Genomic DNA, 23434 nt, shown 5'->3' with positions numbered 1-23434 from the left:
CTTGTGTTGCAATTCATCCCCAGTGTCACTGCCCTACTCTTACGTGTTTTCAGTTGTAACCCTCAATCGGGTGTTGCAATTCATCCCCAGTGTCACTGAACAGGACAATGAGGTCGGGAAACCAAAAATTGTTGAGAGATTCACCGTTGCAGCTTATTCCGAAGCCTTCCCTGTGTAATATCTTCAGTACTTCTTCCAAGCATGCTGCGGATAACATTGGAGATCTTGTGCCTCCGTTCCTGATCGCTTTCTTGATAAGCAATTTTCTACATTTCTTGTGGAGAAGCAAGGTAGCCTTGGAATCTTCATAGGTACAGACGTGAGCAGCCTTGTGTAGAACGCGGGAACGGCGGCTTCCGGGGCTCTCGGGAGCCAGCCAGCGACGTCTAACGCTAGCTTCTGGGTCCGACGTCTGACGGTAAGTGCTGGTCACGTTTGGGTCCAGCAACTACCGTTGGACCTCCCTGGCTGGCTCCGGAGAGCCCCGGAAGCCGCCGTTACCCCATTCCAGAAAAGGCTGCTCATGTCTGTACTTCCCGAGATATTCACGTATGCCTCCCTGCAGTCCTGGATTACCCAACAATGTATTTCGACGGGGGCGAAATACAATCACGCTTGTGTAGTTAGATTAGCCGCACACTAAAGAACTCCCCGGGTTCATATTAATCCGGAGTCCGTCAACACAGCATGCCCGATATTCTGATTGTGGTTTTGGCATGTAAAGTTCTATATTTCAATTAAAGCTTATCACTTCTGCCACGATGTGATGCGCCATGTGAGGCAATAATGAGGCTAACCTTCTCGGATGTTATGAACAACGGCGCACAACAACTCCTCAAGCAAGAACGTCTGACTGTGTGTTGTGAGTACTACGCCGAAAAACAGCAGTTGTACACACAAGGTAACGCTTAACATCAACTCACCACTCTGGTCTTGAACTAAATGTTCAAGAAATTAAATATTCATGGTCAACATCACCGCTAATTACTGTCAGTCAAAGCAAACAGCGCAAAAGCTTCGATTAGATTGATTCCCACAGTGCGTGGGATCCGTATAGCTTTTATTCGTCTTAATTTTTTAGCGCAGGAACAGCAACACCGCCATTGAAGGCACATTAGACACTTCTACATAACTCTTCTAGAGAATAAGTCCTAATGCCAGCGTTAAATATAAAAAAAGGTTTCAGGACTTCTGCAGTTTTATGCCACATATCAAACTGCGACTTTCACTTGCGAGTTCACAGAACAGAAGAGGCAACACAATTTGCCATATATTTCGAGAGAAACAATGAAATAACATAATTTTTGTTAGAGAAACGTGTGCGATGAACCCACTTCAGCAAAAAAAGAACATTCGTCTGTTCTGAAGAAAAAAAGAAACAGTTGAGTTATCTGCATGCTCTCAAGCATTTCAAACACTGTGCGTTATGTTAGGTCTTTCATGTTCACATATTTGAATAGTCATCTAACATGACCATCAAAGTATGCGATTATCGAAACGCGCTGTGTATGACGCCATTACTGCAGCTGTGCACCCCTATCGCTCTTCGTTATCGAGGCGTGCGAATGCTATTCGCGTTTAAAAAAAACATCCCAGGCTGAAAGCCAATACGCAATTTCTTGATATGGCAAATCAGTTCTGCAGAACTAATTGATAGAACTCCTTTCTTGGTGTGGGCCATGAAAACTATACGCACTTCCACTGCGTTATGATAAGGAAATCTCAGGCATTCAGCAGATTAGGTAATCATGTCCCTGACGTAAAACACAGATCAAGTTTATGATTCAGAAGGACTTTTCAGTCTTATGGAAGGCACAATGACGGCTGTAGACGTACCATTGTCTGAGGGACTATACGTCACAAGTAAGCAATCTTGAGCAGCCACTTGAACTGTGCAAGTGTGAGCAAGTGCACTTGGTCGGATATTTCTTGGCTGATCTGAAATGAGAGAGTTAATTGGTATCATGTAATGGAGCGCAAACAAAGCACTTGGGCAAACAGCGACACCAACTTTTGTTACTGATTCAGCTGCGAGACGTTTAGCTACACTAAATATTTAGAATCATCGTTGCACGAGAAAATGACAGAAATACCAAAACTAATACTGCTTTTGAAAACAGACATCCAAAATCCTTGAAATATAACATCTTGCCGAAGACTCATACGAAACAAAACTACGTAAACTGCGGGATAATCACAGCATTGAAAGCGTGCACACTAAGCACGTCCCCCTGTGCTTATGACAGACAACTTGGCTAACTGATTTCGACATTTTATTTATTTTATTTACAATACTGCTAGCAACAGGTAGGGGCTATGGTAGGGTGTGCTTGACATCAGTACACATCAAAATAGTAAAAGAGTAAACGAATAAAGAAAACAAAACTTGAAAAAAAATTTAAAAGATTAGTGAACACAATTATGGGCGAGAAGGGCTTGCGCGTGAGTTAGTTGGTAGGGATCATTCATTTTACACAGCGCCAAAAACACGGACAAGGGAAAACGCGGGACGAGCGCTGACTGTCAACAAGGTCTTTATTTGCAGCCTGCACAAATATATAATATATTCAACGGGCTGAAAGCGAGAAAAAAAAGGACAGGTTAGTCAGCGTCAATTAACTCTTCCTTCGCATGCATCAAAAACATAAAACTATAAAAATGTAAGAATTCCCGTTATGGACAAAGACCAAACTGATTAACGGCTAAGGAACTCAAGTTCCTTATCGAAAACGGCTGTACAATGGGAGCTTGCGCAAGTGGCTCCTAATTGACACATTGAAAAGGCCTGAAAGATTTCCCTGGCCATCTGATCGCTGTACCTTCTTAACACACATGTGCTTTCTTGGCGGAGTGAACATCCCCACTTTGCATCCAAACTTGTCCGACGTGGACGTGACCAGAATGGAAGAGGAGCACTGTCATCCTACCTGTCGGTAGCGGCACCTCGACAAAACCGTAACCTCTGGCGAGACGACGTGCCTCACACCAGCAGCTGGGTGGATCCCAGACTCAACAACAAGGTACCCGTTGATGTTGACGGGACGCCAGGTTTCCGGCATACTCGACTGCACCGCCTGAGTCCAACCCTCTGACAACGCATTCCATCTGGACTGTCCCGAATTGAGACAACTGTTCTCTGCCGACTGTGGCTTGGAGTGTATTTCACCAATGCATTTGCTTGCCGCATCGGAATGGCTGACAGTGCTGTATGTAATAGTTGCGGCAGACAAGAAACAATTGAACATATCATCTGTCCTTGTCCTTGCTACAGCTCCCAGAGACGGTCGCTCGTGATAGAATTGGTACGCCTCGATGACCGGCCGCTTTTGAGCAGACGATCTTACAATGCCGGCTGATGCGGTCTTTACACCAGAAGGCGACGAGGGTGCTGCTGAAGTTCCTCGTGTCATGTGACCTGTTTGAAAGGTTGTGAAGCCGCTGTGTTGCTTTGTGTATGTGTGTGCGTGTTTCTTTTTTTCATCTCTTTCTCTTTCTACGTGTGTGCATTTTTTTACCTTTCCTTCTCCCCTTACCCCATCCCAGTGTCAGGGTACAAACTGGATATCTACCTTCCGGTTAACCTTCCTGTCTTTCGCATCTCATTTATCACTATCTTTCTCTTCTACACTAACTTATGCATTTTTCAATAACACGTTTAAAGAGTATACTTGTGAAGGCATCTTTACGCTTTATATTGGCGACCATTTCCCACTTATCTGTTTCATACTACTGTGCGTGAAACGAACTAGATCCGCAGAAGGGAAACACATATTCAGGAAAAATAACGTAGAGACACTAGCTTACTTCCGAGAGCTTGACTTCAGTGCAGAATTGTCCATTGTGACAAGTGAGTCACATTCATGTAGGTCTTTTGCTGACTTCATGAAGACTATACATAGTCTATATCACATGGCATTTCCTGAGCACTGCCTTCTGAAACGACGAAAAACCCTGAAAACACTGGATAAACATACAGTTGTATCGAAGAGTTAAAAAAAAGGTAAGGTGCTATTTCATAGGTGTAAAGCAGTGAGGAACAGATTAGGTTCTGGTATCTAAAAAGCCCGAGATGACCATTATATAAATAAATTCTCCGCATTGTACTGGCACGAAGGACGGCTGGTCGCTACTGGATGACCTGCTTGGTCGCTCACGGGCATCGGCTCCCTCTGTACTTCAGATGGAAAGTGCAGAATGCAGAGGAAGGTATGGACAAAAGAAATTATTGAGCATTTTTTGCCGTATAGTGTTTTGAAAACTTATACAGGAATGAGGTCTGGTCCTAACATAAATTTGGGCTGGGTACATGAACATTTCTTTTTTTCTGTCGCCGTGCGTTGCAAGTGAAATCAGTAGCATTAAAAATGTCACAGTTTCGCCCTAAGGGCGAAGCAATGAATGCGATAGCAACACAGCAATGTCATACGAAGTAAGGTGAGCGGCTTTGGTAGCAACAACACGCAGAACTGTTGTCGACGCCATCGGCGTTTTGCCCGCGTTAGCTCAAAATGCGTGCGGCGTTGGTGACTGTTGCTGGAGCCTCTCATATAAATAGGCACTTGGTGCCGCAGCTAAACGTCGCGTCCCTTCCTTCCCCCTCCCCCACGGCCTCTCGCGCGTCTGAAGAAGGCGCGTTTGCTCTACATATATGGTGATTGTAAAGGAGGAAAGAGACGCCTACTTCTGCAGCCCTTAAGGAAGCACGGCGCAGAACGCGCGTTTGTTCTCCGCCGTGCGTTCACTCCCCGTGAAAGAGCGCGTCCCTCGCGCCCTTTCACTCGCACATACAGCGTTCGGCGGCGCGCGGCCACGATTTCATCTCCATTGACGTCATACGGAACCTCACGGCGACGGCGACGGCGACGGCCACGGCGACGCCGACGGCGACGGCGACGCCGACGGCAGAAATCTGCTTTTGAGTGTCCATATAATTGCTATCGCAATAATAACTAGCTTTCTAACAGCCATGAACTGCCAAATGGTATCATGACAAACCGATTAGGTCAATCGCTGACGAAAATAGTAGCCCTCTTGCGCATATAAGAAACAGCATGTTAAGTTATTGTTATTTTCCCGCTGAAAAAAAAAAGAATGCCCGTGTCGGTGCCGCTTTCAAAGGTGGCGATGTAAACCTTATAAGCAATTAGAGGCATCTATCTGGGCTAAAAATGTATTCAAGAGATGCTGAACTAGTTAATGCCAGTTGTGTGTGTCAAACTTCGAAAATAATGGCATTGTCGCAATACATCAATGTGTATTCCGAAAAACAACACTCAAATGAGTTGGCCTTATTTCAAATAAAAGAACTATACTTATAAATATTGAACATAAAATTTAACCTCAAGAGTTCTTGAACTGAATGTGTCGAAAACAAAGTATACAATTTTCTCAGCTGTGAACAAAACTTTTGTAATCTTCCGGTAGTCCTATATAATGGCATACCTGTTGTAAAAGAAAAGTTACTTAGGTTAATAGCCATCATTTCCGAAGAAGATGTGTTCTGGACATGACTGTGAAGTCGCTACTTTGTTCAGGCGCTTGTCCTTGCCACATGTATTTCTGTTTGGTTGCGTGGGGTATACCACGGTTTCAAGGAACCTAACTAAATTGCTATTACTGCAGCAAAAACGCAGTTAGATCTAGAAATTGTGAATACACACAATACGCAAATATTTTATCGTTATTGGGTTAGTCGAACAAGTTAGCCGTTCATATAGTAAGAATCTTAGTAGACATCATATGCGAGACTCTAAAGAAAAACACATTCATACAGATACTTCTTATAAAGTCAGAAACGTACACTTTCAGGTATGTAGGGCTCGGATAAACTAAGGTTTTTAGATCCTTGCTTATCAAATACCTAACATTTTAACACGTATCCTCCTTTACTTGTCTTGGCTTCTGAGTGTTTCTCTTGTACAATACAAGCATTCTAGTCACTGTCTCTAACATACGACGCTTCAGTTTGTACTGTTGGTGCATTTCTCAACGCATGTAAGACCGATATTGACTATTTCTGTTTTCTTGTTGATATTTCCTTACTTAAAAATGTGTTTGTTCACATTAGAGTTGTATAATGATATGTCCTTATTAACTGCCCATGTATGCTTTCATTTTATGCAGGTATGAATACCGCATTTAGCCTGGCTCTCCATGGTTTGTTTTCATTCACTAATGGACCAAAATCAACTTCAAGTTATAGTTTGGTTTGATTGGATGCCCATTGGTGTGGCACCCCTGGCGTTGCTACGCCTTCTTTTTAAACATAACTTCATTTTTTTATTTTTTGTACACCACGTATGTCATTTTTTGTCTTGATCTTCATTGTTGTTCCAATGAGCGTTTATGTCGCCTTCTATACTTCCAGTGTCAATCCTGATAAACTGTTACCTGTTCGCACCACAAGAAAAAAAGGCGATGTATGACGTTTCCATAAAAAAGAATGCTGACGAGTAGTGTGTGTACAACGAAGTGTATGAACATCTGCAGAAAGTGAAAAAAATCCGGCAGTGCCTATCTCACGTTGACTGTCCATGTTAACTCTTTAACTGGCAAGATAAAAAGACCTGACCAAGAATGTTTTTAGTGCTTTAGTTATTCTTTACATTGTTCAAATACATGCCAAATTAAATACGAAAGGGTTTCTCTCGAAACTTAAGTGATATACAACAGGTAAAAATATTGTTGACTAGCTGGTTAAAGGCAAATGTATGGTCCAAAAAATGTGTTAGTTGCTTGCATTGATAAGGTCAGTGTGTGTTGTGGAAATGCACCTCTATGGAGAAAAAAATTAAGTACTTTCTGAAACAAAGGCAAAAAAATTGCATTGGCGAGAATGTGACCACCGCGTGTGGTCAGAATACAGCGACGAGACCTTCGGGTTTTCTCATCCAAACATCTGCTGCTGCTCGCGTTCGACATTTTTGTGAATACCACTGTTGAGAAGGCACATAAGTTGAGGTAAATTGAAAGGCACGGACTAATATTTGGTTGTTTGTAGTGTTTGCAGATGTTTTTGTGAAGTGAATAATACTGTTGAGCTGCCAGTTAAATGGTTAATGCGATTAGCATTCAAACAATGTAGCCACCAGCAAAAGGCGTCAGTTGTGATTTGCAACCGGACTCCTTTCGCGTGCTTTCTACTGCGCACGCTGAGGCATCTATCAGCGTAGCCGTAAAGTCTGCGCTAAGTACCCCTCCGTTTGCGTGGCCTTGACGATGCTTGGTGCACGGATGCATGCAAACGATAATAAATATGCTCTCGCTGTCGGCGTGCAATTGGGGAGTAGTGCCTAAGTTTCGGGCTGCTGTGCTTGAAGAAGTCAAGTGATGAGCCTTCATTTCCACCCAGTACCAGAGACCCCATAAGAATGCTATTTTCAATATTACATTTAGGGTTTCACACTCCTTGTATACTAGTCTATGTACTAATTTACTTTTCGATAAAAAATGAATTGAATTTAATTGTCTAACAGTGGCACATTCACTTTAGGGGATTCGCCAACAATCGGCCCATCTCCAGTAGAACATGCCCAGTGACTCAAGTTGTCTGATAGGTCAGACAGCAGCCAGCATCAAGTTGTAAGTTTAGGCACCCACTAAGCGGCCCTACTTGTCTACTCGACAAGTGCTTCGCTGGGCAAAACATGCCCAGTGAACTAAGTTGAACGAATATATCCACACATACACTGATATCCGACGAGGAACGATACATATGGCTAACCCCAGAGACGAGGAACTGAAAGCTTCGCTTTAAAATTTGCATGAGCAATACCATACTTTTGAATATTGTCCAGAGATGGATTGTTGTAATACCATCCGTGGCTGTCACTCGAAAGTCTGCGTTCTCTTTCCTGGAAATATAAAGGTGCAGGAGTTAACAAATTATGAGTGAAAGCAGCCGCTACAATTAATAAACTCAAGCGGGCCTTTCCACTTAGGTAGTCTTCACCCGAGCAGCGACACAAGTCTCTTTATTAAGACGAAAGCCTTATATGTCTCGTTTAGATCTGACCTTGAAAAAGTGGTGCCAGAATTCGAAAAAAAATCGATAAAAATTATACAAAAATTGATACCTTCATTAGATCATTACAAACGCCATTACAATATATATCAATCGATAAGTAATTACTTGAGCGATATAAATATTCATAAATAATCATGGCAGTGAATAATCTAACTACGATAATTATCATGACAAAGGGGAACAAGGGCCAGAAAACCCCGAAAGGTGGCCAAGAACCGAAAATAATACTAATGAGTGCAAGTATGGTTATTATGGTAATGATAATTAGAAAAATGGTTCTACAGAGAGGTGAATGAGGTAAATTAAGAGTAAACTGATGGTGATTTAAGAGTGAATGAAGCTGAATCAAGTAGTGATAGGGTGAATCAAGAGTGATGAAAATTGAAAATTTGGAGAGTAATAGGGCAAACCAAGTGTGATGGAAACGAAAACCAAGATCATAGAGTGAATGACGGTGAACAAAGCAGGAATAGGGTGAATCAACAGTCAATGAAGCGTGAATTAAGAGTGAATTAAGAGGCTATGGAGTGGAGGAGTGATATGGAAAAGATTTGAGGGTTCAAGTGAGAGTGACTCAACAAAGAAAAAGCTGAGTCACGGTTGGAGTTTGGTGAATCCGGAAGGGGGACTTGCAAAAAAAAAAGAAAAACATGATGGCTTGCCAAAATGACCGTATATTGTGGTTTCAGAGTGATGACGACTCAGCAAAAAGTGCTCAGTCACGATCCGAATTTGGTGAATGAAGGGTGACTTGCAAAAATGACTGTAAATTGTGGGTTCAGGTTGACGATGACTCAACAAAAGCAAGTGCTGAGTCACGGTTGCAGTTGGTGAAATAACAATGACTTGCAAAATTGATTTTGCAAAATATGTGTTCGCAGTGAAGATGACTCAGCAAAAAAGTGGCTGTTGTGTCATTGAGTTAGCGGCATTCGGGCTTTCGAACTGAAGTCGTCTTAGTTGTAGCATAAGGGACGCCTGCTAACTTTCATGCCGAGCGTTGTATGTGCCGTACGTGGAACACCAATCCCATCTACAGCACATACAAACTGCTTTAAAACATAGGACGCTACATATGTATGAAGTACAGGCACGCACAATAGAGAGCGCAAGACCACGTTATCTGCAATTTATCGAGCGGTCTGTATCTGAGACGCAGCTGTGGTGCGGTACGTGAAACGCCTTGTGTGTGCTGCAGAGGATAAACGGGCACTAAGGTGTTAGAAATGACTTAACCAAAACAACACTTATATGTATTCATGAATTACAAAGCTTTCATGTCGAATTTATGTTACAGCTCGTAAGCGTTTCGCGCACCAATTTCGAAATTGTGCTGGCTCCCTATTTGTAATGACGTCAATCGTTTACAGAATGTGTTTTAGCAAAACGTTCGTTGAGTCCACCGCATCCTAGATGGTTGGTAGTCCTGCACTTGGCTCACCCTAATGCGCTAGCTTTTCCTATGGAGAAAGACACTTTCTAGGTCAAATGAGTTCAATGAGGTCAAACAAGGGTGCCATAGCTAAACAGGCGTGATGTTGCTGCAACAAGTTGGACACTTGTAGGCCTTATGATTATTCATTACCACCGTATTAAGCTCGACGGACTATATTTACTATGGCTGAGTCAGCTTTCTCAAACGTAACCACTGCCGCTGAGATTGAGAAACGTGCTGCCGAGCTACGGCTCGCTCAACGCCGCGTTCAAGGCTAAATTTTGCCCCTATTTTCTCAGGCGTGCGTACCAACGGCGTTATGTGTCGAAGTTTGCGGCGCGACACAGAACGACACTAAACGACAGAACGGCGCGAAGTTTCGGAGCAGCTTGTGACGGTATATGTTCTATATGCGTGCCCCGTAGTGTCTTATCAAAAATGTGACAACGAGTAATTTTGCATAATCGACAATGTGCAAAATGTTATTATTAAGATAGAGAGAAGTTACCTACATCTGTTTGATTCTTGTTCAAAAAATAACCGCCTTAGTTTTTCGGCAATAATTACTAGTTCATTCAACCAAGCCAAGTTATTTGACATCCGTAACATATGATTCCTTCTTTGCACTAAGTGATTGATGTATTGGTGAGAGAAAATTGCACTCGTATTTTAGTATAAATGAGACATTTTGCTTAAGTTGAATGGTTACATTGTAATTCAAGTGTAATTTGAAAATAAAAGTCCCTCAAATACTGACTTGAGGAACAGCACGAAATTCCAGCTTAAGCTGTTGAAATAAAGTTATTTATAGACCCCTCCAAGTCCTGATACTCCAATTCCTGATATCGTTCTGCGATTCCGGTGCCCGTAGGTCTAACGAGATGCGTCCTCTTAGCAACAACAGAATGGTTGCTAATGGATTGTCTTGGCTTGGGTATGTTTACCATGAGGCACCAGAAATACGAAACAACGTCTACGTTATCAAAAATACGAAACAACGTACGATATCAAAATACGATATACGAAACAAAATACGATATCAAAAATACGACACAGCGTCTGCCAAGGCAAAAATGTGAGCCAAGTGGGCGCACGATGGCGCGCGTCTTGTAGGTTCAAACCGAAATTACTCGCGAGCGTTCCTGCGTCGCGCTTCGGCGTTCCCGGCGTAACCGGGCGAAGGAGCGCAGCGAATGAGAGAGCGAACGCGGAGCGCCGGCGGCATGGAGGAAGGAAAGCGAAGGAGAGGACTCGGCCAGCACGGATGTGCTGGAGAAAGTGTGACGGAAGTCAAGTGATGTTTTTCGCAAAGGATCACTGGAACTGGTATCCCAAAGCGTCAACGTTGCCATAGCAACCGCGCTACTGAAGCTCTCGCTGCTGCTCTCGGCCTCTGAAAAGCGAGATAAGATTTTTCCGACGGTGTCTTTCCCGCAGCACATTTTGTTCCCGAGATAATCTGACTTTGGAGTCGGGTGTGAGGCTTAAAGGTTGTGTTTTGGGTCTGTGAATGTGAGTGTGAGTCAGCAAAAAAGACACTCGGGTAATCACGGCGCGGGTGTTCGTCGTCGTCTTCAACGTTCCACGGAAAAGCACAGGAGCGCGTCTGCTTCGCTAAAACTCTTACATAACTTTCGTAGGCTTTGTTCGGACGCGTGTCAGCGGCACACACTGCCAGCGGTTCGTAGTAATGCAATGTCAAACGCCTATCGGCTCCGGCGAGCTGATTGGAGGCGCAAAGGGAGATGGCACACCAACGTGGCTGTACTTCCGCTTCAAAAAAGTATCCTATTCCTCTCCTATTTCTCATGGCAGGGTGTGGTGAAAAAGCAGCGAGAGCGAAGTGAGCACGAGGAGTACAGCGGTAGAGGAGGGTATAGCGAAAGCGTGAGAGGAAAAGTGCAGTGCCGTGCAACGAGATGGCGCCCGAGTAGCGCGCGTCGCCTGGGAGGTCTGTTTGCGGCGGCTGCTGTGAATCGCGCCCACGTGTCACCCAAGCGCTGCTTCTCCCGATGTCGTGATTAGCGAAACAGTCGCGCCTCATTTTGCTTCATTTGCAACGTGCCGCGTTGATTGTCCACGCTAGCCAATATATAGCGAAATGAAAACACGCACGGAGCTGCGCTCAAATTTCGCTTAGGGAGTCGGTGAAGCAGGTGCCTTTAGTTTCAGCAGAAAGCACTCGTCTCAAGGCGTTCACTTCAAAAGCACATCTACAACCAGCGTAAAGCTACCATTAGATTCGTTTTCTAATTCCGCGCCTACCTTGGGGCGGACGGCTGCTTCCACAAAACATGATAAATTTTTAGAATTTATAAGTGTCGATGGACTTCCTGCGGCAGTGTCATAATAACTAATAATACAATAATAAAACAAAACAACTTTCATTGCTGAAAAGAAACGAAAACATTTTGTTTTCCTTTTCCTCACCTTAGTTCGATAGGCAGTTTCAGTTAAGGCGGCGACGGCGGACGGCGGCTAAGCTCAGCTGGCTCAGCCGCCCAAACGTGTTATAGACGTTCTTTAGTATTGGGCGCGTTTTGCTTGGCTTTTGCAACAGTTTCTGTTTTCACTGGAAGTCTGACTATGGCAAACCCGAACCCTCTGAATTTGTAGAGAGTCAAGAAACGACTGAGGCAGACGAGCTCAAATCAAATGGCGAAACGGGGTATTTTAGGGTTATCACAACACTTCTACGGCTCTGTGACATGCGCAAGTTTCTTTTGATTCCTCAAACATGACAAGTACGCAATTTTATGTTCCGCAAGGGCTTCATTCTTGATATTCAGGCATTTTCGCGTTGTCGCAAACACAATTACCGAACTGCGCTCTGATTTTCTTTGTATCAAAGCTTAGTTTATCGTGCGGTACGTTTAAAGAATTACTCCATCTCCCGCTAAAGGGAACCATGTGTGGATGCGAAGCAGCGGGGAGATGGTTAGCTTGAGCGAGAGATGGTTTGGCGGCAGCGGCCCGAGCGCTCATCGCGGCGCTGCACAGGAGAGAGAATGAGGCGCACGCGCTCCATCATTTTCATACCGCGAAACTACCGCGGCTGTCGCACCACCTGTCGTGCGTGCCACTCCGGATTCCTAGAGGATAGAAAGGGGGGGAGCGTAGGAGAGGATAGAGAGGGGGAGGGGGCGCGCATGCGCTGGAGGGGGGGTTGTGGGACGCGGGAGGGACGGACAGAGTCGCCGGCAAGAAATGCTTCGCATTTAAAAAATTAAAGAAAAAGTTTGTGTTAACTTTCTTCTCACTGGCACGCTGCTTGAATAACACCCATAAGCCAGCGCTCCGCGAAGTGAAATACGTGAAACGAGGCTAAGTGGTCACGCCAGCCAAGCGTGCGCACGTCGGCCGCGCCTACCGGAGGCATGCAGAGGCCGGCGCGAGCACATGAGCGGTCGGCGAAGCAAATGCGCAGGCGCAAATTGCCGTCAGAGGAAAGAGAGAGTAGCTGGAAGGAAAAAGGAAGATGGAGGGCCAAAAGAGAAAAGCGTGACGTCACTTCCGCTTTTGCTTTGTCTGGGATTTTCAAGTTACGCTGTCCATCGCCAGGGGAGCAACTAGCGTCGAATGTAGGCCCTACGTAATTGTGACGCAATTATGACGCGGCCAGTGGAAGGCATACGGAGTTTCCGCCTCCTGGTATTGTCTGCTGAGCTGATGATTTCACGTTACCTGGTCGCAAGTAGGTTTGAGCGACACTCTAATATATGAGCGACAGCTTGGGCCCATCACTTTAAGCAAGTTTCTCAACAGACCGCATCTAGAAACGTTGGCGGAAGCGTCCCGAAAAGCTTTCAAATAACTTGGTTTTTCATATCGGAACTGAAAGAAATGTTGCCATTACAGGTCGCCGAAAGTGACGCTATACCTAGAACCCACGGCTACAGGCTCCAGTCAAGGCGCGCATTTCCCGTCTACTCCGCCACCGCCACTTCATCATGCGACGGTAGCACTGCCCTAGCGGGGAAGGTACTCGCACGATCTCATTACTATGTGAATTTAACGTGACAAAAAACGTCGTTAGGCCGCGAAAATTCCAGCTTTAGCTAGACAAGGCTGCTCGCGGTTCCACGTTTCTGTTATTACGATCTGCCGACGGCCACCGACTCATCGCAGCAAAAACGCAGCCGTTGGCCGCGTTTCACCAACGTTGGCCGTTTCGCCGCAAGCGTTGATACGGCCAACAGTTGAAGTGAATCGCAAAAAAAGAGAATTGAAGTAACCACATGCGAATGTTTACATTTTGGCATGCCTCGACGTGGAGTTGAAAGTGGTAGCCGAGAACCTTGCGCACTTGTCGCAACCTTCTTGTTTGGGCGAAGCCTTCAATTAGTTTTTATAGGCAATGCGCTTCGTCGTATTTAGGTGCACATTCGAAATGTCAAGCGAGAGCTACCACTTCTCTTGCTATGTAAGGTGATGCAGTAACTCAGGCCAAAAGCTACTACATCACTTCTTGCCAGTGCCAAAAAGCAGGAGGCGAAAATCCGCAGTTTTCGACGAGCACTCCTTGTGGCGTCCACCGGAAACGCTATACGTGCATCTTCTCTTCGAGTGTGAGCACTATGCATCTTTTATTCATTCACTGACCACATCGAGTCTAACGAATGCTATACTAACAACATGATTGGCTTTCGCGTGGGGCTCTCGACTCAGGACGCCATGAAGCTGATCAAGCACCAGATCATTGACCCCACCTCCGCGGACACTAAGGCAATTCTGGGCTTGGATTTAGAAAAGGCCTTTGGCAACATATCGCATGCCTTTATTCTCAAGAGCATGACAGAGCTTGACGTCGGCAAGCAGGTGTACAATTTCGTGCTCTCCTTCCTTTCCTCGAGATCCACTAAACTCAAGATTGGCGAGTTTTTGACCCACGAAATTCAGCTTGGGCCAAAGGAAACACCTCAAGGGGCGGTGATCTCCCTGACGCTGTTCAACATCTCCATGATCAACCTGTCGAGGGCCTTGAACAAGATCCCGAGCATTAACCACACGATCTATGCAGACGACAGCACCATCTGGTGCCCCAGCGGATGTGAGGGTCAGATCGAGGGTGCTTTGCAAGAGGCCATCAATGTGACGGAGCGGTATATAATCCCGACTGGGCTAAAGTGCTCGCCCACCAAATCCGAGCTCTTACTTTACAAGAAGAGGCCCAGAAGCGGTTCTCACCGGTCCTGGAAGCCAGCAACGGAGAGCCACATTACGTTATTCGCTGGTAACGGCTCCCCAGTTCCGCGGGTGGACACTATCAGGGTCCTAGGAATGTTTATCCAGTCTAACGGGTCCAATGGAGCCGCCGTCAAAAGCATTTGTTCCAAGACCGAAAGTGTCCTCGGACTGATCCGAAGAATCACCAACAGGTACCGCGGAATCAGGGAGACAATCTGATCCGGATTATGCATGCATTTGTGCTATGCCACCTCGCTTATTCGGCGGCTATGCACAACTGGCTCGTGTTGGAGCGCAACAATATCAATGCCCTAATCGGAAGAGTATTCAAGCTTGCCCTTGGCCTTCCCGTCCGAACGCACACAGAAGACCTCCCCAAGTTGGGCATCCACAACACGTTCGAAGAAATTGCTGAAGCCCAAGAGTTTTCTCAGTTTGTCAGACTCTCCGGCACCCCAGCGGGCCGAGCCATACTTGGCATGCTGGGACGTAACCCCACGGTCGTCGGTCCCGACGCTGTGAAGCTGCCCAACGACATAAGATCCAAGATTTCCATGCACCGGATGCCACGCAATATGCATCCGACCTACAACGAAGGACGAAGACGAGCCAGGGGTAATGCTCTGCTCGCCAATGCCCGCTTGGACAAGGATCGAACATGCTGCGTAGACGCTGCTTCGTACGTTCAAGAAGCCTTCTTCTCAGTGGTTATATATTGTGATTCGAAAATCATCAGCTGCGCTACCATCCGCACTTCTAGTTCCAGCGTTGCAGAACAGGTTGCCATTGCTCTTGTATTGACGGACGGTGTACATGACACGATTTATTCAGACTCCAAGACCGCTATCAGGGACTTTCAGATAGGAATGGTGGCTCCCCAGGCCCTACGTATCATCCAAAACGCTAAAGACCTCATACACCACTCAGTGGCCTGGTTGCCTGCGCACCTTGGAAACATTGAGGGTGCCTCGCTCAACCCCAACGAGGAGGCACACTCGGCTGCACAAGGTTTGACTGACCGTGCGCCGGGTAATGCGTCCTCTCCTGGGCGACCCGAGCCTCTCTGCTCGTACAATGAGATATGCAAACACAATTACCTATCAAGAAGACTCCTGGCTCTGCCGCACTCCTCGCGGTGCTGGGCCCAGGCAGTCACTCTCAGACTTTTACAAACAAGCACTTACCCGAGCCCTGCGGCACTGCACACAATGTACCCCGAATGGTTCCCAAGCCCGGACTGCCCCCTGTGTGGTGGTTTATACGGACTTCGAGCATGGCCTGTGGCGCTGCGCCTCTGCCGGTCCCCCTTTCACCCAAGAGGAAATTATGACGCTTATTAAGGCCCAGGATCAGACCTCTCAAATCCTGGCAGTCAAGAGGGCCCGCGAGAGGGCCGTCAGGTTTGACCTGATGGTCCCCGAGTGGGCCTAGCCAGGTGACCTCAAGTTTACTCGCGTCTGTCGTGGACCGAATAAAGTTCACTCACTCACTCACTCCCGCAAATACGAACCCTCAATCGCGCTGACTATATATTTAGCCTGTGTGCTTCTGCCACATCAATTCTTGCGAAGTTAAAGGTTCCAACATAACTTATTTACCACTTGTTTACAATTTTGATAATGAAACCAAATATTACCTATAATATATCAAAATTCCATGATTCCTTTAAGGATTCTTAACATGCCTAGAATAAAGTAAATACGTACTTTATTATCATTTGCTCCGGTCCAACTCTGAAATAAAACTGGCAGTTTGTTATTTCATTTATTTGTTTTCTACAAGAACCGTGAATTTTAGAACAAAACAAGAAGCAGACCTTTTATGTCTTATAACACGGAGAGAACTGCCTTATGAAATGTGAATTAGTGATGGGAACGATAATGATGTTGATGAAGATCGTGGTGGTGATCATGAAGACGTTGAATGTTTGTATCGGCATTATGATGGAAACTGGTCGGCAACAAGTAGTTGTGCTTAGCAGGCATCTTACACATGCAGAGCACTCTAGCCCTTCGCGTCTCTCTCCTTGATCTTCTGTCTCTTTAATAGAACTTCTATATCTACATCGTGTTGTTACCCATGCCTTTAATGAATCAGGTTCTGTCTTTTAGACGTTTATAAACTGCGCAAAAATAACGAAGACACAAGAAAGAAAACACACACGACACCACGAGCGCAGACTGCCAACTGGTGTCGTGTGTGTTTTCTTTCTTGTGTCTTCGTTTTTTTTGCGCAGTTTATGAACGTCTAAAAGCTATGAACCAACTAGCCCGCCAGAACATCCTACTAAAGTACAGGTTCTGTCAAAGCTTTTTCCTCTATTCTTCCACCAATATTCTAAACGTTTGTTGCTTACCTAGAGACTGATCACCAGCTGGGGCTCCCATCCGCTTTACTGTTCAGCGCTTCTCGAAGGTAAACCTTTCTTATCGGTCTTGCTGTGGGAATATCTTCACATTCGACTTGCAATGTGCTGAGTCATTTGCGAACATTCGCTGCAGCAGACACATGCCTCATTCTGATCTGAGTATATTGCCACTCGTAGTTATTTACCTTTTTTATTGACTGTCTTATCCGGATAACAAATAATAAGCCTATCGCTCAGTACCAGATACGCCTTTCAGTACTGGAAGTTCCTCGAATGTTATCGCGGCTTTTAGAACTTGCCATATTTGTCATCGAAAATTGTGTAAAAATTGTTTACACGACGTGAATAGTAGCATACATTTTAGAATTTACGCGATCCTCAGTGCTTAAGCTGAAGGTCTATTTATCATCATCATCGGCCTATATTGATGTCCGCTGCAGGACGAAGGTCTCTCCCTGCGATCTCCAATTAGCCCTGCAATGTGATAGCTGATTCCAACTTGCGCCTACAAATTTCCTAACTTCATCACCCCACCTAGTTCTCTGCCGTCCTCGACTGCGCTTCCCTTCTCTTGTTATCAATTCTGTAACTCTAATCTTTGACTCGCTTGAGCCGTAGGCCACTCTCGCTCTCTTGGCCGCGCGTTTCATGTTCCTCGCGTCACGGCGACAAATCCACATCAGAACTGCCGTTCTTTCTTCGCCTCGTCCGGCCACACAATCCAAATCATGACAGGGTTCATTTCCTGTCATATCCAGTTTCGATCAATAATCAATAAATTCGAGAAAATGCTGGGGATGACTTGGTAGCGCTTAGCCTATCACAAAAGCCAGGACGAGCTAGGTGCCCATCAGCTCCTCTGTCACTTAACATTGCGCCTCCAGTGTAAGCTACGCAAATTTTTTTATCTTTCCCTTATGCGAAACATAACTTGACAGCGTTATTAATGTCCTAATTACGCAAATACCTTTCTCGTATTTCCGTTTTTTGCAAAATTTATTAAAATTAAGGTACCACCTTCGTTTTTTTGTGTTTGATAAAAACCGTGTTACCGCTTAGTGTTCCGTTTTTTTTAACGTCCCATATATATCGCTTCCATTAGAAAAAAACTATGGGAAGACATACTCACACTGTCCTCACGTACGTGTAGCACTCCAAAGTGCGTTCACATCCGTCAGTATGTGCGGCTAGAAATAGAGACTTTACGCATAAGCAGCTATTGTTGTTCCATTCATCCTCGCTCATCATTTGAATGTAAAGAGGACCGTGGCTGCGAAGAAACTGCGTTAAAAGAGCAGCGTGTCACTAAACATGGAAAGTGGTAAAAAACATTCACTGATGATTGCGATACTCCGTAATGCAACACTTGTGCGCAACTCTATACGTGTTTTCATTTCGCGGTATATTGGCTGGCGCGGACAATCTGTCTCGTGAGGCACGTTTCAAACAGGGGGAAGTGGGGTGCAACTGCCTCGCTGATTGTAAGATCATGAGAAGCTGTGCGTTGGTTCAGAAGAGCCACCACAGACAGACCTCCCAGACGACGCCCGCTACTCTGGCGCCATCTCTTAGCATCGTTGTCTCAGTGCCATACCGTCGTCCTCATCTTTCCTCCTCATGTGCTCTTCGCTCTTGCCGCTCTTTTCATCCCCTACAGGGCTCAGCGTTGGCTCTTTCATCCGCTGCGCTCGTTCGCTCGCTCATGCCGGGAATACCGACGCTCGACCCAGACAGGAGCGCCTAGGAGCTGCGCTTTAAAAATTCTGCAGTGTTCACAGACATATAAAAACCTCTGTTTCTATTGTTATCATAGCTAAAACAAACATATAAACTTAGAAAGGCCGTTGTTCTGATTAACCTGCTAACTGCGTATTGTTTTTTCTTTGAAATGAGGCGGTGGTTATTTTAATGCATTTAAGGGCAGATACTAAGGGACAGATTGAAGAAGGAACAAAAAAACTAAGGTGCTGCTTGCGGATGTGCGCTTATCGGCGGTATTCGAATAGGCGAGACACAAAAGACACGAAATATTCATCGTGAATGCCTTTTAAAACCAATCATTGCCTATTTCTCCCCAGTTCACGGGTGCTGCCTCGTGGCAGCACCCGCAAACTGGGGAGAACCCACAACGATATATTGGTTGGCGCGGACAATCTGTCTCGTGCGGCACGTTGCAAATGAAGCGAAGTGTGGTGTGACTGCCTCCCTAATCTGGAGATCACGAGTGGCAGCACGTGGGTGACGCATGGGGGCGATTCACAACAGCCGCCTCAGACAAACCTGCCATACGACGAGCGCTACTCTGGCGCCATGTCGTAGTTATTGTCAACCCACTACCCTTTTCTGCTCATGCTTTCGCCATACCCTCCTCCTCCACTTTCCTCCTCACGTCTTTCACCAACCGCAGCACTCTGCGTTCGCGCTTTCATCCTTCACTGTGTTCGTTCGCTCGGTTACGCCGACGCCAACAGTCGCCGCAGGAGTGGGTGCTTAAGAGGTGCGCTCTAAAACATCCCTTAGTCCCGTAACCAGTATTGGCTGTTCTGCACTCTCTCAGATTCAACGTCGTAAAATGTTCTAAATTCAAAACTCGCTACTACCCCTACATGGCACTCATACAACCGATACGTCTGACAGGATCTTCGTCGATGGTATTGTCTGTAGTCCGGCGTCGTCGCTGTCAGTGTTTTGCGTAGCAATTGATGACGTACGTGTCGAAGACGACTTCACTAGGTGGCTTTTGCATTCCAGCAAATTGGCACTTCTGCTGGCTGGTGCTTCTGCCTCGCGCTGGAACAGCTTCGGCCTGCCGGACAGGGGTGGGATTTGCTAGAGCCAGCAGCAGTGTATACAAGGCCAGTGTCACAAGTGCTGTTCATTCCCAAGATTCCAGTTAGCTGGCGACCACCTCTGGTTCCAAAGCCGAACATCAGCGCCCCGCTGAGCTTGATCCATGGAAGGGGTGTCCATTGTTCACCTTGGTAGTGGGGCTGCAGCCAGTCCACCTCGCTTCTCGATGTGCGCGTCACTAAGTTTCTCTACAAGGATTGCTTTTGCCCCGCATTCTTCCTTCTGTGCGCCACTTGCTTGCTTGCTTGTTTGCTTGCCTTCGAGAGTGGCTTGTACCCACTATGGGGGATGGGCCAAGAATCGGGTTATTGAAGGAATACAATTATCGGAGTATTATAAGGATCACTTTGGAAAAATTTTGAATGACTACTGCTTTTCCATCCTTTTTCTCGCCTGCTGTTTTCCCCATGTGGCCGCTCGTATTCTCCAGCGTGTCTACAAAAACTACTTTACTTCTCACTACTGTCAGTGGCCCGCTACTTTTCGTGTTCCTCCTCCACCAAAACTTCACTGATTCCACACATCAATACCATTGACACTACACTTCACCACGCTAACGCGCGCACCGTGTAAGCTCCCGATAAGTCCCAGCAACATATCAAAGGCCTAAATATTACATAAGCGCTGAGTGTAGGCGTGCCCTCAGCGCTTATCTTGGAGGTAATCTGCCCTGTATTCGAAGGCTAGCTCACCCGAGATAGCTGATGGCTTCGTGTGCGCCTAGCTTGCGTTGAAGCCAGAGACAGCACGAGGGATAATTCACGCGTCGCGGCTGTCGCTCTTCATCATGCCAGCTTTCTGACAGCGAGTGTCCGCGGTCATCGAGTGAAATGTGTTCATGTTTGCCTGTTCGTTCGCGACACCACGCTTGTTAAATTATGTGTCAAGCCGATGTTCACAGCATAATATACAGCTAACAAAACTGCTAAACTTACTGCATATAGCTACCTAATAATTTGCTATCGCAATCAATGCTTCGCCTTTCGGACGAAACAGCCAATTTTTTTTAGGTCGGCCACCGTTACACGCAGGGCTGTGCCTAAGGGCTTACTAATGGAGCAACCCTCTGATCCGCGTGATTCGTACATTTCTCTCCCTATAATATAATTGCCTATTTCTCAGTTGGAGTCGTACTTGTTTCTTCACTGTCGTCAGTGCCTACGATGATGTTAGGCTTTTTCCAAGCTTGCTTACTCTGCCATGGGTAATTTCTAGAGCGGAACTGTGTGACTCTTCCGACACCTGGAACATTCCGAAGAATCATATAATAAAGTAATTGTTGAAGCACCGCACTTTAATCCCTCCGTAGTTTTAAGGTGTCAGTATGAACACTCGTCCTGCCAGCATTTGCCTCGTGGTACCACCCGTCAATGTCACTGATGCTTCTGCGCCTGTTGGCTATGCTATCGATAACAGAGGGCACCTTATCCGCACCATATTCGAGCCAGTATCTCAGAGTTTACGTATACAAGCAGCTTCTTGTCTATGCACAATTTCTACTACTACCGGCACATCATTATTTCCACGGCTATACCAACTGCATGCATGCACGTCATGATTGCACCTATTTCTTCCCAAGACTCAGTCGATTTCTGTTGTTTAACATTTGCTTCACTTGGTCAGCGTCATCTTGTCATTGCGCTATGCAAGCCGTTCTATTTTATCGCTTAGTTTTCCAGTAATATATCATATAACTGCTTTGTGTGCACACACCGCACTTACGCAACAAATTGCATTAGCAAGGCCATGCTAGACCCACTTAGCACTGTGGCCCATTCTTCCGCGCCGTATACATTTCGTAACGCTTTGACACTCTATCGTGATTGCTCCTCTCTACTCTGGTGCCTTCCTATCTCTCTTAGCTTTTCTAAACAAATCACCGCCCAAGCACTTTGTACAGATGGTTAACCAGCGAAGCTGAAACGTGTGGTCCCGGTGTTGGAGGCTGGGTTAATTGCGATGGTTCATTAAAGTGTTTCTCGATTACTATTTACGTGTTTGTGTTCTTAATGTTATTACACACACGTTCGGCTGCGACGGAGAGAACGACGTCACTGACAGTATGACCGCAGTCCGCCATGATCGCACACGTTCGATGTCTCGAGTTTGCTCAGCGGCGTGGTTAGCAGCATTCGCCTGTCATTGCCGCTTGCGATTCTATGAAATTAAATTGCTTCAAACTAAATCAGTTCGCCACATAAGACAATGAATGGCTCCTACCCCCTCAAGCAATTGTTCATACCCTGTAAACGCGGCCTCCCCATTACGACGACAGAAGAGAAGTGAAATTCTACGCTGGAATGGTGAGCGACAACAGACCCAGCTGTGGTAGAAGACGGAGATGAATGTGGGAGCAGTGGCACGAGCGCGTGCCGAACCGGAGAGCGAGCGCAACCTGAGGGGCGCCAATGACCCAGCTGCGGAAGAAGACGACGACGCTCGAGCCAATGCTGATTATAACAGTTTTCTGTACACAGGCGACGGACAGGCGCTTTTTCGTTTCGGCTAGCCATATAAAGCTTAGCTTTAAAAATTATTTAGTCCTTCAGCTTATAAGTACTAATCTGCATATTGTGCTTACCAGGCTACAGTCTTCAAGTCACGCTCCTTCAAGTTGACTCAGACTTCATGATGACATGACGCCAGGGACTGCTCGGCAATTATTTGGTCCCCTAGAATCTCGGTAGTTTTCTCTCCTTTAGGCCTCTCCAACCAACCGGGAAAGTAGATTCGAGCCGGGAACTGGTGGCCTTCTCATTTACTTGTGGTTTGAAACATCGACCTTTCTTTCTTCAGCTTTCGATGGTTAACTTGAAGTGTTGTAAAAACGCAACATATTCATCTTGAAGTAAGCAAGTGAGTCGGTAGCTCGCATCCGGCTCCACACGGCTTATGGTTCTCCAAGAAGGCGCATGCTTAATCCCATCACCCAACCACTATTATTCCACCCTTGTTCAATCGCTATACGTTCAAATGTACGTCATCTAGGTCATCCAGGTTTTCATCGAACGGAAGACACACTTCTGGGGACACAGCTTCCCTATCATCTGGGGTAAGTATCTGGTCTGCTATCACACGCGTCCGCATCAATGTGGAGGTGGCGACGCGGTGCAGCCAAAAGGAGAGAAATGGCTAACATTTTCGTTCATTACGGTGTCATAAAGATCCACTTTCTACCTTGTCCATTTCATGGTGCTCACTGCTGCCAGTTTAGGACTAGTTTGAATATTTGCATGCGCGTTTTATTGCGATAGCAATTATATGGACACTCAAAGCAGATTTCTGCCGTCGTCGTCGCCGTCGCCGTGAGGTTCTGTATGACGTCAATAGAGATGAAATCGTCGCCGCACGCCGAATGTTGTATGTGCGAGTGAAAGTTCGCAAGGGACGCGCGCTTTCACGGGGAGTGAACGCAGGGCGAACAAACGCGCGTTCTGCGCCGTGCTCCCTGAAGGGCTGCAGAAGTAGGCGTCTCTTTCCTCCTTTACAAATCACCATATATGTAGAGCAAACGCGCCTTCCTCCGACGCGCGAAAGGCCTTGGGGGGGGGGGGGGGGGGGGGGGGGG

General features: G+C 46.1%; 1 protein-coding gene across 2 annotated transcripts in view; it reads right to left on the bottom strand.

The window, feature by feature from the left end:
• The window catches only part of LOC125945374 (uncharacterized), a 63344-nt gene that overhangs the window by 2513 nt on the left and 37397 nt on the right, over window positions 1-23434 (bottom strand). Inside the window, exons 1-4 of one of the 2 annotated variants that reach the window (XM_049667126.1) lie at window positions 18146-18263; window positions 16355-16381; window positions 7780-7853; window positions 1837-1938 (exon numbers count right to left, since the gene is read on the bottom strand). In XM_049667126.1, the coding sequence (XP_049523083.1) occupies window positions 1837-1938; window positions 7780-7853; window positions 16355-16381; window positions 18146-18261 (319 nt within the window). In that variant the 5' untranslated portion in view covers window positions 18262-18263. Of the gene's footprint in view, window positions 1-1836; window positions 1939-7779; window positions 7854-16354; window positions 16382-18145; window positions 18264-23434 lie in introns of those variants that run through there. The other variant, XM_049667125.1, reaches the window with a different exon arrangement.

The sequence above is a fragment of the Dermacentor silvarum genome, chromosome 5, assembly GCF_013339745.2.
Source record: "Dermacentor silvarum isolate Dsil-2018 chromosome 5, BIME_Dsil_1.4, whole genome shotgun sequence".
Classification (NCBI taxonomy): Eukaryota; Metazoa; Arthropoda; class Arachnida; order Ixodida; family Ixodidae; genus Dermacentor; species Dermacentor silvarum.
The sequence above is the reverse complement of the archived record's forward strand: the minus strand, read 5'-3'. Positions and strand labels throughout refer to the sequence as shown.